The sequence below is a fragment of the Silurus aristotelis genome, assembly GCF_946808225.1.
Source record: "Silurus aristotelis genome assembly, chromosome: 2".
Taxonomy (NCBI): Eukaryota; Metazoa; Chordata; class Actinopteri; order Siluriformes; family Siluridae; genus Silurus; species Silurus aristotelis.
The window spans coordinates 14,368,495-14,384,495 of record NC_139575.1 but is presented as its reverse complement, the minus strand read 5'-3'; the positions used below and the strand labels follow the sequence as shown (position 1 = coordinate 14,384,495).

The window sequence follows — 16,001 nt, the reverse complement described above, 5'->3', positions numbered from 1 at the left end:
CCGAGCGCCAGAGGCCTGATTTAAATATAGGGCCCGAGTCAGTGACTGAGTGGGCCTGGGAGATCCTGCCTCCTCTAGGCACACAGCTCAGTGACCTTTGGCCCTCATTAGGAGCAGGCTGCTCCTGGCAGAGAAAGACTCTCGACAGAGTACAAGGACGTAGGAGGCATTAGAACAACTGAAATCAGGATCAGGCTCGTAGTGTAGGGCTGTTGTAGCACTGCAGAAGCAACTTACCTCTGTAACAGTAAGTGGTCTCTTTTCAGTGTAGAAATAAGGCACAATTTTTCTTTTTGAAAATCATTATAATTCACTAAGACAAAACTAATAAATGAACGAATAAACAAATAAATGAATACATGAAAAAAAAATTAATTAGGTTTTTTTTATTATTATTATTGTTGGATTCATCATATTTACTAGAGAATCTGAGACGAACACATGCAGTTCATGTTGAAGCATTACATGAAATTAAAACTGCTAAACTGCTAAGTTTTACTAAAACCTTTCATTTTTTATCCCTGTGAGACAAAAGGGGTTGGTACAGAATTGAGATACCCCAGAACAAGAACAATATCATCCATTACTGCTCAGCGTAAGGCTCAAGTCAAAACCACCGCAATCATTCGCTCCATATACCGACATATGAATATGTTTTCCATTCTTGTATGAAAGGGCTGACATCTGTTTTCAGTCTGCCGCAGTTAATGGAAGTGATCTTACGTGAAAAATAATACTCTTTTCAAAATATGTAATTCAATCCATATGAAATAGACCTCAGAGTTATGGAGCAAATGACAAGGGAAAAATAGTGGATATGATTATGGTTGGCCAGATGCAGCACAGTCTGTAAAATGCTAACAACTGCCTAAATTTAGCCCGCGCCCGGCGCTGGCTTCTGAGAAGTGGCCTTGGCTAAATGATGTTTAGGATTTTTCAAAGACCTGCTCGCAAGTATAAAACGGTTTTATATGCTGGATTCAGTAAAAGGAGCTTAACCACAGTTCCTTAAGCTCCCTGCATGCTGCATATTGCATTTAGAGATTTTGGAGTAACATAATACATTATAAATTTGTGTTCTCAAAGTCTAAGTCTTTTATTTCCTCTCTGTAAATAAACAGGAGGATGGAAATTCTGGAGAGGTTTATTTTAATGTCGCTTAATTACAGGGTTCAGAACATCATGCTTTTGTATTTCATTTGTTGAAAAAGAATCATACAATGTTTTTTTTTATTTGTCTATTCTCATACAAGAAGCTCTTGTGATCAAACTAAACAGTGTATTCAGTGCTCGAGGCGTGTGTGTTGCGTTTGTGACGAATGCAGCCGTGCCTTGGTGGGCGTATGAAGAATGTGTGCGGTTAAGTGGACTCTGTGTGCTGAGAGTAATCCTAAGTGGACGGGTTTAGATGTCATATCTCTCTCTCGCTCTCTTGTGGCTTGATAATTCTCAGCATTGCAAACACACATGCATTTCCATTCATTAGCCAAACACTCTCAGCAATCAGGCCAGTGCGCCAGGGGGCAATGGGCCCCTTATAAAATCACATCGCTTAATAGCACTGTTCCATAATTATATGCCATTAACATCTATCAAAATGAGCTCCCGCATGTCAGGCATATAAGCTCTAGATTTAACCATCTCTCTCTTTCTCTCAGTCACTCTCTCTGCACGTCTTTCCATTACCACGTCTAACGTTTAGAAGGATAAATCTGGCTAATTGCTAATGAGTAGCTTTTATACTATGAGGTCCTTAATTATTTAGGTAATTAAATTACACATAGTGCATAAAGTACACTATATATCTTTCCTCCTAAATTATGCATACATTTTTCCGCTAGTGCACGATCACAGAAATGTAAACGTTAGCTAGATAAGTCTAGGTAAAAGAGTCTGTAAGCATTTAATACTGTGCTACATGCATTTCAGTTTACTGTACTTTTATTTTAGGGACTGAAGCGAGAGGAGCAGCTGAGGTGTCGCATTTGTAATGCAGAGGTAAGGCCAATATACACACAATGCACTTGATTTCTGAAAATCTGATTGGGCAGATAATGTTTATTATTCTATAAAAGCAGCTTTGAAAGGAGTCCTGGAAATAATTCAAATCACAACTTTATATGAATTACACTTGTTTTTAAAATGCTATTGTTGCTATAGTAACAGCTTTTTGAGTAGTTAATTGTTACTTCACAAAATCTAAGAATACAATAACCATGAATAAGGTTGATATTTGCCAGAGAAAAACATTGAATCATTGACTTTATTGAACATTTTTACAAGTAGTCCTATGTGTCAGCCAATACGTCTTTCCTTATGGTCATTTGTTGTCACATAGATGGGGATGAGTTCCTTTCTGAGTCAGTTTTTTTCTCAAGGTTTCTTCCTCATGCCATCTCAGGAAGTCTTTCTTTGCTACTGTCTGCAATGGCTCACTCAATAGGGCAGAAACGACAGTAATCTATTTACTTCAGTACAACTGCTTTGAATTGAACAGTACTGAATTAAAGTCTTTCTGCTACTAAAGAGTTTTTAGTTATTTTTGTTTTGTAAAAATGACAAGTTGCACTTTTTTTTGTCATATTTATTTTAAAAGTAGGAAAGCGAGCAGCTGGTGAAACACCAGCTGTTTACAATTGTTTGTATCATATGTGGTAATGGAATATAATGTTTCACAATATGAAATGTAACCATAAACATAAAAACAAACCTTTTTTTTTTTTTACAATAAAATAAAATGCAATTAGAATTCCAACTGCTTTTAGTATAAGCTTAGGACTAAGAAAATATACAACACACTTCATTGTTTATTTGTTTTTCCTTAAACAACAAACCTTGAATGATTTTATTTATTTATTAGGCCAGTATTTTAGGCCACATTTTATATGCTGGAAATGTATTTGTCAATGTCTTTGCATTCATTCATGCATGGGCACCTTCATTCATCTTATAGTCAGCAAGTTCAATGCAGTTAAATGTATAGAAAAGACAAAGAAATTAATTAGAATTTGCCAGAGCCAAAATGTTCTTAACTCTGCCAGTTGCATTGAAGGACAAGGCCACTGTCACAAATCCTGTACAGCAAAGAATATGTAAATCATCAATAGGACATTGTTTTCTGGAACAGAGCGAAACCCGACGATTCAGCCCACTAATAGAACTAATGAGCAATCAGCTCTCTCTCCCCGACTCCGGTTAAGAGTCTAAGTCTAACAGCGGCCATGTTGGTTATGCGTTTTATATGCCTTAGGATTATCTGCTAATAATGTTCCAGGACACTCACAGTAGGGGGGGGTGGGAGAAATAAATGATCATAATATTTGGCGCGGAAGGTTAGGGATGTAATTTCCCAATGCATATTCAGTGTGTGAGCTGAAATTTAGCACTCAGTCCCCCAATACCTCCATGATGCTAATTCCATGAGGATGTATCACGCGGCACTGCAGGAACTCATTTGTGGAAAATGACAGATGTTGATGTCGGGACACACAGGAGGTCAGCACTGTGGTACGGCACATGTTTGGGGCGCAGCGTCCTACTTTTCTGCTTGCCCATGTTATGATTTTAGGTGTGTATTCATACTAACGTTTCAGCTGAACTCTGAGAAAGGTGGTAAACACTAGTGACTACATTAAAATGAAATGTATGAGTTATCACAGGAAGAAGGTTTTCTTTTATGTCAACTGACATAGAGGATGAAATGCTTAAGGATTAACCGTTTTGTTGTGTTTCAACTTGCTTTTGTAAAAGTTGTTCTGTTATTTTTTCCTAATTTTCTCCTCAAAACTATGTGAGTCAAAGACCCTTTGAATTATTAAACTTTTTTACTTCATTTGAATGTGTTTAAAGATTCCAAAGTTTCAAGTTTCGTTTTGAGGTACTTTTTCAGAACTGATAAACAGATCAAGTCATGCACCTAAGTTGAAAAACAATACAAAATGTCTTATAAGAACAAAAACGCTTTAAGTCAGGATACTGAACACACTAATTGTGTATACATATTTTATACACAGTATATTGCACAAGATGCTCCATTTTTACATTAATCATCCAAACTCTTCACAATCAATAATAACAACATACACACAGTAGTTCATAGAGAACAGGGAGACACACATCACATATAGTGGATCAAGGCCTGGGGAAACCCATCACTTTAGATTGGACCTGTAACCACCTCAACTGGAATCCAGTGAATAAAGCAATAAAAACCACAAAACATTAACTCCGAGAAAAAACACACCAGTATATAAATGGCAACATACAGTATATGTATAACTATTTTATTGGTGGTCTCTTTGTTTTTTTGTATTTATATACTGTGATGTATATACTTGCATTATGTCTCTACATTTTAAATATTTGCACATTTCTTTTCTTTGCTGCTGTACCACAGAAATGTTCCCATTGTGCAATAATGGGAACATATTTTTAAATAAAGGTATATCTTATTTTATACATGCTCTTTAAAAATAATCAAACACTTTACATTTAACAATACACATTAATTTAAAAGACGGACAAAATAATTTTTTTTTTTTATATATATAAAAACATGCCATTTAATGCACCTGCCAGCTCTTAACTCCTTCATCTGGCTTCTATGTCTATTGGAACAAAATAAAAAATAAGCTTTATTTCATTATAGCCCATATGTCCTTTACAATCTCTCATCCCTATGGCTATTATCTTTATTGAGTGACATAGAGACTACTTTGACTACTAGCTCATTTTAACATGCCACATGTTTATTTTTATTTTTAAGATGAAAAAGAAGACCTAACCCTAACATTAGGAGCATTATATAATGTAGAAAATAGCATTTAGAAGACCATGGGTCTCTGTCTTGTCTGGCCTGACTACACTTCAGTATAGATTTTGCAATAGATTATGTGCCCACTTAACGTTAGTGTGCATTAGCTGCCATCTGATGATTATCGTGCCAAAACAAATAATGACTCCATTTAGGCCCTGTTGCCCTGGGACATTAGAGTTCCTATTGTGTTGTTTTTTGTGTGTAAAACTTGGCTCAGCTAAATGATATATCTAAATATTAAGATATGTCTTCTCATATTTCAAGAGCCATAAAACGGTAATATCACCAGCATGACTGATCATGGGAATCTCTCTGTCTTTATTGCCCTTCCTCTCTGTCGCTGTTTTTTTTTTTTTTTTTTTTTTTCATTTTTGTCTTATTTTGCGCCTTGCAGCACCAAGTGGCCTCCACAACCCTCCATAATGGCTTGCAGACTCTCCCACCTGACCAGGGTAATGCAACCCAATACCCTTTAAATGGGAGTCATTTTCAGCTTTTGTTGCCTCGCAGAGCCTTTGGGGCAGCTGAGCGAGGCAGGCCGGGGACACTGAGCGTGCAAAACAATTTCGAGCAAAGTGAGCAGCACTCTTCCCTTCACCTTACTCTTGAGTGAACACACACACACACACACACACACACACACACACACACACACACACACACACACACACACACACACACACACACACACACACACACAGAGTCAGTCTTCAATCAGTAGTATCATTCACTGATTTTTTTCATTCTTTTTTTTTTTTTTTTTTTAAGGGACACACCCCCAACCCCAATGACCACCATAATCATCTTTTGTATCCATGTCTCCAAAATGTTTTTTGAGTTTCGGGACATTTTAGGGAACTTTCAATTCCAATCTTTGGATTATCATTTTGTGCTCTGATTTAGTTTTTTTTTTTTTGTGCCTCAAGATCTCCTTTTGTTGATCCTAGTGGTTTATTTATCTGGACAATTTGATGTGAATCAAAATCCTACCCTATATACAGCACGAATAATCATTTTGGGCTGTATATAGAGTTGGTGAGCTAAAGTCCAAAACTTATGTTAATATTTAAACTGGTTGTGCGCCTGCTTAAGTTGTTTTTCTGGGCTTTCCATACAGGTATACAAATATTTAATAATATATATATAAAATAATAACAGCGCCATTGTTTTTCATCAAAATATAGGCTGTCACCGTTAACTGCAAAAATTAAACAAAAAACAAAGAAAGAAAGAAAGAAAGAAAGAAAGAAAGAAAGAAAGAAAGAAAGAAAGAAAGAAAGAAAGAAAGAGAAAAAATAGAATAGAATAGAATAGAATAGAATAGAATAGAATAGAAAGTGTCAAAATACAGCAACAGCTTTTGTTTGCTGTTGTTACACTGTAACATAAAAGCAAGAAAAAATAATAGAAATGAAAATTAAACCTACTTATATGGTGATATATGGATGTGAAGATGTCAAGCACTGAAATAACATCTAATAGGAGTGTAGTATATTGCCAGTTTATACAGCACTTAGTTCTGGCCCGCTAATTTGATTAGTTGAGAGGCATTCCAAGAGTATTTAGAATACCCGCACTATAACTGTTTCATTGTGTGTATCACTTTACTTGTCTTTGTTCACAGTGTACAATTCCACTTCATAGTTTAAAATAGCATAGTTACTTATACAATATTCCTTTCTTTTTACAGAATTGTTGTATAAAACACAATAATAATAATAATAATAATAATAATAATAATAATAATAATAATAATTACCATACATTTGAATTTAGCCATATCACAGCTTTCATTAAATGTAACCAAATTCTTGTTCATGTGATATTGTTCATCACTACATACACAGCACTGGATTTTTACACGCATTATTTCACAACTTCTTAACTAGTATCAGATCCAGGACATGCTTTTGTAGTGGTAAACTATCAAACTATCAAAGTTTTTCCAGAGGCTGAAATCTAATTTGTTTAACTGAAAGGTATGTAGCAAGAATAACAATTACTGAGCATTCTAGTTAACAAGCTAATTTCCTTTAGAAGTCATAGATAACAGCAGCAGGCTTTAAAATAATCTGCATTTGCTTTTAGCCTGTGCAAACATTGAAATGAATCGATTTCTCATCTTGTTTTCTTCAATAATATTATCATTGCTAGTCAATTATGTAAAAAAAAGGCAGATTATTAAAGATGCTTTCTTTTAGATCCATCATGACACCAGGATAAAGTGGTTACTAATGATAAATAAATGGCTCTTGAAAATTATTTTTTTTTTATTAAACAATAGCCTATTTAAGAAGCATTTTTTCCTCTATCTTACCAAATAATACAGTAATGGATTTCAAATGAATTTATATTTAATATCTTATAGTAATGTGTAAATAACATAATGTCTAAATAATATATCACAAAAAAACAGTGAGAGGACAAGTGGTCTTATGAGCAAGGTCTACGCGTTACATGTGCTAGGCCATCCAGTTAACATTAAAAACGTTGTTAGAGCCACAACTAAATGCTTTCACTGCCTTATCTACTGCTGTGACACACACACACACACACACACACACACACACACACACACACACACACACACACACACACACACACACACACACAGGGCAGGTCGACAGTTTGGAAGATGTTGACTACCTCCTCCTCTTCATTAACCTCGGTTGCCACCCTACTTTGACAATTGGCTGTGTTACAAAAAATGTGTGATTTCACACATAATATAGCCCAGTTACAAAAAAAACTTCACAATATGCCTCTGCTTGTGCAAGAGCCGCTTTCTAACTCATAATACACATACCACATCATCTGACCTAATATTCCATTTGCTCTGCAGAGCCGTTGTTAGGTGTGAGTAAGTGAGAATGAAAATAGTAACCTTTTGGCATAAAACTCAACCCAAATAAGGGAACATTTGATGTGTACTGGATTAAATTCAGTAATATTGGCCCCATCATTGCACATGGTCCCTAGCTACATTTAACATTAGAAGGTGAAAATCATGTACAATCTACTGTAGCACTAGAGATCTACTGTGCAGCTGTTTTCTGAAATACTACATTAACTCATTCATGCATGTGTTTTTTTTCCCAAAACGGACTTTTTGGATGCTTTTCATTACTTAAAACTGTTTTTTTTTATTTAAATTATAGAAAAACAGCAATGTAGATTAAAACTGATGTGTGACTGAAATGTTCTTTGTTTGTTTGTTTGGTATATTTACATTTTTTTTTTATTGTGTGTGTGTATATATATATATATATATATATATATATATATATATATATATATATATATATATATATAAATATATATATCCTTCATTAAAAGTTAATTATTTTTATAATAACTAATAATGCATATAATATAATATACTATAATAACTAAAATATATTATATTATATAATATTATATTATATAATATTATATTATAATATATTATATATTATATTAATTTAATATTATTAATACAATAATAGAACAATAATAGAAAGTTATGCTAAAAAGACTTACACAAATATACACTTTATTTAAGCCCATATTATGTGTGGAGCAAGTCAAGTCAAGTCAAGTCAAGTCAAGTCAAGTTTATTTGTATAGCGCTTTTCACAACAGACATTGTCTCAAAGCAGCTTTACAGAAAACAACAGTGAAGGTGAATGGTGTGCGTTTGTCCCTGATGAGCAAGCCGTGGCGACAGTGGCAAGGAAAAACTCCCTTAGATGATATGAGGAAGAAACCTTGAAAGGAACCAGACTCAAAGGGGAACCCATCCTCATATGGGTGACATCAAGCATAACAGTAACCATGTAATATACAAATGTTGATTGCTGTTGTTTTGTTCAGTTATCACAGATGTGTATGACATTATAAAATAAACACCAGCCAAGGTGAAGCAAGCAATGTGTCTATGGCATATTTAAATAGATTTCAATTTTCAGCAAAGATTTCTGCAAGAGCTAAAAAATGATTTTGTATCTCAGTTGTTAAGAAAGTATTATTTTTTCATATTTAGTATTTGTTTCTGATACCTGATGCAGTTATACTGTAATCAGGTTTAAAATCTGATTGTAACTATAGATATGAACATTGTGTGGTTTATTTTTTTCCACTTTGAAGTGAGTTCGATTATTTAAATCAGTCATTGTGTAAAATCAGAGTTTGTTTGTTTTCTTCCAAGTCTGGCATACAGCACAGCGGCCATGTGAGCGTCGTTTGTGCCCTCATCAAAATGATGATGTTTCAGCAGCACTCAACATCAACTAATGCATCAGTGTAATAACCTTTTAATGTCTGCATTATGGTGCCCATTTAATATTCACTCTTAGAACGATGCACTTGTAGATCAGCTACGATGGCTATGATAGTAATGATAATCATGCAGTGCTAAGCTATTAACCAATACAGTGCTCTGCTCTATTCACCGGTGGTTAAAATTAAGAGCCTTCAGCCATTATGGCTTTAGCAATTAACAAAAAACATTTTATTAATGCCATTTTTTCTTGTTGTCACTGCCGTTGTTGTTTTTTCCCTATTTTTTTTTTCCTCTGATCTTAACAAGTGGCTCCAAAATGTGGGCCATTTGCATGAGTTATGCTAATTTGTTAGGGCAACGAATGCATTAATTTCATCAGCACATGGCCTCAAAGCAATAATTACCAGAGTAGGTGTGTCACAAGCAATCATGTTAAAAATTTGCCAGTTAATTATTAAGATTTTGTTTGGAGGGACCGAGATTTGACATGAATAGCTGAAGGAGAGAGAGAGCGAGAGAGAGAGAGAGAAGTAGAGAGGTAGGGTGGAGCATTGATCTAACGTTCTTGTGGCCCGCTGCAAGGTGCTTGTTGTTTTGTTGGCCTCCGGAGCAGAAAGGCAGGGAGGTTTCTTTTTTCTTTTCTTTTTTTTTGCATGTCGACAGCACACATTGTGCACTAATTACCACAAATAGCAGCAGGCTTGCTCTTGCTCTCTGAATCCAGTGGGGTGTAATTAGAAGAGAAAGGAGGGCATAGGCTGGCCATTGCCTTATGCCTTAACTAGCAGAGGCTGAGAAAGGACACAAGGACTCATGATAGGAGGTGCTGTTGTGATAGATGATGCTCTACCAGACTAAAGGGGTGAAGTGCCCTAAGAATGCTGGGTAATGTATGCTCATGGGAGCCAGTGTGCTGTCCTGTGCTCACATTGTTTCAAGCTTCTGACTCTTTTCTGTTGCTCTTCCTGTCGGAGAAGGTCAGGTGACAAGAATGGTGGGTAATTCATGGCTGGACAAATCAGTAGGCCGGGCTCTTTAAAGAATCACTTTTTGTGTCAGAGTTATTCATTCATTTATTTTCATTCTTTAATTCATTGTTCAAGAAAAAAAACATTGTAATACTTATTGACCTTGACAAAATAATTTGTCATTGTTATTGTTTTATTTATGTTTAAGCATAACATAAAAAAATTTTCTTTATCACATCAATGCCATTAACTGCTAACTACAAGTACAGTATTGGCCAAGGTGTGATCTGTTGTCAGTGGAACATTTTTATTATTTTTAGACACTAATCAGTGTGCATGGATGAGAAAATATATTTTTAAATTCAGGAATTTGTACAGTAGGTGAGTGAAAAAAAGAATATCCAGCACAATTGTGTTATATAAATCTCATGTCATAGGCAAAACCATGAGGTGTTACTTATCAAGTGAAGTAAGAAACAGAATGCCAATGGTGACCGACTGAATTTCTGTTAAATGCATTAACATGATTGATGATTTATTACTGGAGGCTGGATGCAAATAAATATATAATTATAAAAACAAGTAAACAGATACAGGTCAAAACAATGATGCCAGTGACCTAGAAACAATAGCTGGGTAACATATGCAGCATTTGATTAACAGTAACAGAGAGAGGATATAAGGAGGCAACTAATCATGAACACAGAACAGATGAACACAATAAGTAACACGTTTATGCCAGGATAGAGGCAGAGACAGGGCTAGAATAGAAACAAAGGCATGGTGCATAATAAACAAAAGCACATGGAGAACAAAAAACAAACCACATGACATAAAAGCAGCACTTGTCATGCTGGGCATATGTTATTACAGTACATTAGCTACAGGTTTAAGCTTTTCACTTAGGTTTCTGGGAAATCAAAACATGAGACTTGGTAGCACAGTGGATAATTTACTTGCCTGGTGGGCTAGCTAATGAATTTATAATTTGTCCAACTTTTTAATGCATCCTGAGAGGAGTAAAAGTCAGATTTGTGTTCCTGTAATCAGTATGTAGCATGTATTTGATAGTGCCTTTAACCTGTAGGAGGTTAGAGAAGAATTGACACAAAAAATTACTAACAGTTACTCCTGGACCAGAATGAAAAAACCCTACAGTAGTTTTTAATGAAAATCCCATGATCTAGAGATAATAATACAATATAATGTTAATGAGCTGTATGTGGTTGGCCAAAAGACACCAGAATTCCAGAATTGTCTTATAATAGGGACCAATAAAATAACCAATCAACCAATCAGTTTGTTCACTAAGTTGCCACCCTGTAACTATGATAAACTATGTAAGATTCTTTCTGTAGCTTCACCTTAGCGCCGCTGTTGCACCAGTTCCCAGCAGCCACTGTGGACCTTTTTGGCCAACTCTGGCTCCAACTCCCAGATCACTCACACAATCTCCCATTCTTAATCACCCAGTTGCATTCCAACAAACGCGAACATGTTTTTATAAAGCAGCTCAATTACAAAATCAATGCAAAGTATGCGCTGCCTGGTACCTAGTGCCATGATGTTTACTGAGCTATTTCTTTTTTTTTAATACTTTATTGCTGACCTTGTTTGCTCACGTTTTTGATCTCATCTAGTTTGTTTGTGGATCACCTGACTATTGCCTATTTTTTTTTTATTTTGCTCTTGTCTCACATTTCTGGATTGTTTTACAAAGTCATACCTGTCGTTACCTGTCTGTGTTTTGCATAGTATTGTTTAGGCTATACAATGTAAACCTATGAAAATTTACTTTTAAAGATATCTGATTTTAGACATTATGCATATCTTCTCATTGTACTCACTGTGTTGTTCCTTATTTCCAGTGCATTGATAATGTTGTATTTATGCGTTTATTATTTTGGATATGTGTGTTATATAGACATCTATTATAGAGATCTCGGTATACCATATTTTATACAAATGACCAAGTAATAACCAAGCTGAGGTAACAAGTCTCTGAACTTCTGTAGAGGAAAGCCAAAATCTCAGTCAAAGAAACCCACCAAATGCTTTACGAAAGATAGCACATCTTCCTCAGATGGACTGCTGTCTCTTTGGAGAGGAAGTTGGCATCCATCCTCGACACTTAAACTATAAATCTTCGACTACCATTCTACCCTTTTCTTAATTCACTAACGCCCTCTCAAAGCCTTGCTTCCTTCCATCTCTCAAGTGCCTCCTTGAGGTGAACAAGCCCATATTTGCTCCTCTCCATCAAACACTCTAGGAAATAAAACATATTAATCATGGCTTGATTCCAAATGAAAGCTTTATTTGGAAGAGCAGATACTAGGTTCACCGCTGCACTGAAAGTGGGTGTCGTTTTGATAGTCTGTCTTCCTCACGACTTTAAGATGTACTGCAGGAGACGATGACATATAAACAGGTTCTCACTGTATATTGTCTAAACAGGATTTAGCCTTGATGTGTTTTTATAATATTTAATTAAGTGCTTGCATGTATTTATTTATTTATTTATTTATTTGTTCTGTATATGATATTTAATTTATACTGTAGGTCTCAGCTGTTTACAAAAGAATAAAATAGCAACATATATTCTTATCCATGTCTATATAAAAAAAAATATAGATGCATTTATTGTCACATGTACATTTTCACAGCACAGTGAAATTCTTTCTTCGCATATACCAGAAAGCCGGGGTCAGAGTGCAGGGTCAGCCATGGTACAGCGGAGCAAATTAAGGTTAAGTGCCTTGTTAAAGTGCCCAACAGTGGCAGCTTGGCAGTACTGGGGCTTGAACCACCAAACTTTGAATAGTAATTGAGTGCCTTAACTACTGAGCTACCACTTCTCCATATTTTAATAGAAAAGAATAGACTTTACGTGTCACATATACATTAGAGCACAGTGAAATTTGTTCTTCGCATATCCCAGCTTGCTCAGAAGCTGGGGTCAGCCATGATATGGTGCCCCTGGAGCATAGAGGGTTAAGGGCCTTGCTCAAGGGCCCAAGAGTGGCAGCTTGGTGATATCGGGGCTTGAACCCCCAACCTTCCGATCAGCAACCCAGCACCTTAACCACTGAGCTACCACTATTTTATCTGTTAAGGCATTGGCATTTTCTATATCTGTATATTTCTACAAAATACTTGTAAAAAAACATAAAATGGTGTAATCTAAACTGTATTTTTCTTTTACATAAGTAAACTCTTCCATCTTGCTCATGCAATTATTTATGATATTTTTGTAGAATTTAGTTGGTTCTATTTTCTAATATATAGAAAAGCTAACAGCAAATTCAAACCATTACAAACCTGACCAGGCAGTTACTAAGGATGCTGAAAATGCATCACACTGTGCTGTTTTTTACACTGGGAATGGCATATTGTCTGCATATCTATTCTTATATCCATGTGGAATATTTATCTGTTCAGTCCAAATAATTTATTAACATTTGGTTACATCTCCAGTCTCTATTATTGGCAAATGAGTCTACTGGGCTACTTAACTCACTTGGACAGTCGCATTTGTATGGACCAAGTCCAGCTTAAAGGGGGGATCTGGGGTCAGGAGTGAAATTGCCTCCATGAAGCAGCTGGTCAGAATTAATATGTTAAAACAGCAGTTTTAATTTACATCAATAGTCAAGCAATTGCAGCCTGGCATACAGCTAAAGCTAATTGAACTCCATTTCTTTAACCCCTTTGCCCTCCTCCTTCACTCTCTCCATGTCTGCACACCAGGCTCAGCTCATTTGAGCTCGGCCTTGTGAAGGTCCTGTGGTGCACTCAATCAGATGCGCCTTTAATTGGCTCTCAGGCATTCAGATTGAAACCGATGGAGGATTAATAACAGCCACAACTGGTTGTCTTGCAGGTTTGTAGCCCTGAAAATGGATTGGAGAAATTGGATGAAGGTACTGGTCCTGGCCACTTTTTGATTGCAAACAGGATGATGGTAGAGTTAATAGAGAGCGCTGTCACATATAAACACACATACAATCTCTTAGAGCACCTTTCTCTTTCTCTAGTGGTCCAGTGTGTGTATTAATGTGTGTGTGCTTCCATGAAGCTTATTCCCCCTGTCATCACCCTCCACCTTTCCCTCGTGCAGACACACATATACACACATACACAGATACACAAAGGGCCAGGTGTTCAGCTGTGGAAGTGGATCTTTATCCTAAACATACACAGACGCACACATGTGTGCACATAGCTCAGGCATGTCCCAGTGCTGCACATGTTTACTGAAAACCTGCTGAGTTGTGCAAGGCTTTCTTGCCATGTGTGTTTTGACAACTGTGGATGAAAGGACGGCACAGGTGAGAGCAAGATGAGGCTTTTATAACTGAAACATTCTTACTAAATGCTGGCGCTGACCTCTGACCTCCAGGCCAGATGGAAGAACTCAAAGAAAGCTCAAACCGTCAATCTCTAAAGCTAATTCCAGGCAACAGAATTTTTTTCTTATCCACCTTACAAAGTGCAACAGTTTTTTTTAGAATATAATAACAAAAATCAAAGTATAAAATATTTTACATACCTTAGAAAAAAAATTGGTATTATTAAATCTTTATTTTAGTTAGAAGGTAACTTTTATGCATGATATAATGGTACTGTTTCATAAACTCCATATGTATCTCATCTGAAGCTTGTACCTTCTGACTTAATTCTTCGTTGTGATGTGCTAACCTCACCTGACAGATTACAGGCAGGGACCCGCAGGATGTTTGTGTTTTCTGATGTATGTGTGTGTGTGTGTGTGTGTGTGTGTGTGTGTGTGTGTGTGTGTGTGTGTGTGTGTGTGAGAGAGACCAGTCAATGTTTGTCATTGTGGACATGCCTGAATAGTCATAGCAATCGCATCCTTCATATACTGAGGTCACTGAGCATTAATCCAAACAGTACAGGCCAATGAAGATACTAATATTCCCTTAGTGCACAACAGACCTTATTTAGCACCTAGCTGGAAGGAACAATATGCCAGACCATTTATTAAGGCTTGTTTTGATGCTTTGATTCTATGGAAGACTGTGCTTAATGTAATCAGTTACAGGGAGTCTTGAAATAAAGGGCAATTTTTTTAAGCAGATTGATGACCTGTGCTTTCCCTTTTAAAGATGATAGTTAGAGCATAATTAGCTTAAAAAGCTATAGTTTCTTACCACATCCTGTATATGCAGCTCTAAGCAGAAAAATTCCTTCATCTGAAACACAGGTAAAAATATTATTGTATTGTAAATTGGGGTGTTGTTGCTTATTTTGGAGGATTGCAGAATAGGATTTTGATCTATATAAGGTATCAATGCTTTATTATACAGTTTAATAATATTAGATTCATTTCAAGACATGGGCGCAGACAAAACTTAATCGACCATGAGGGACCTCATGCTGTCAGCATGTTTGGGACATGTCTGGAGCTTACACTGCTGACATTTAGTTTGGGGGTGGGGCAAAGCGTCTGCATCTGGTGGCTCTTTTTCAGCCTCATCACTCAGCATAATGGCTAATTTTAAAACATGACATGAATCAGGAATGCGATTCGATTCAGTTTGAAAGGAATAGCTTGGTGGAATAAAAAATAATATTTTATGTAAATATACAATAGATCAGTCAAGCCGTTTCTGATGTTTGCATGTTTGGTTTGGTATATTAGCTAATATTCCTCAATTTAACCAAACTCTTTTACATAACTTTGTGCGAACAAGTGCTGTGGTTTCTTCAGAAATATTTAATAAAAAATATATATATCTTAGTTTACATGGCTTTGCATCTGGAAAAACCACCATCACTGTATGCATGAAGGAGCTGTTTGGTGATCTTGGCATTATTTACCTCACATTACCCACAATAGTCTCACAATGAGATTTTAAGCAATGTAAAACTGTAAGATTATAGTTTTTAAAGTTTTGCATTAATATTTTCACAAAGCAACAGAAGGTGGCCT

General features: G+C 35.9%; 1 protein-coding gene across 2 annotated transcripts in view; it reads left to right on the top strand.

Annotated features, from left to right (window-relative positions):
- LOC310741811 (uncharacterized protein) overlaps positions 1 to 16,001 on the top strand; it is a 144,637-nt gene that overhangs the window by 29,713 nt on the left and 98,923 nt on the right. For both annotated transcript variants that reach the window (XM_083570091.1, XM_083570092.1), the window contains exon 3: positions 1,951 to 1,998. In XM_083570091.1, the coding sequence (XP_083426217.1) occupies positions 1,951 to 1,998 (48 nt within the window). The remainder of the gene's footprint in view (positions 1 to 1,950; positions 1,999 to 16,001) is intronic.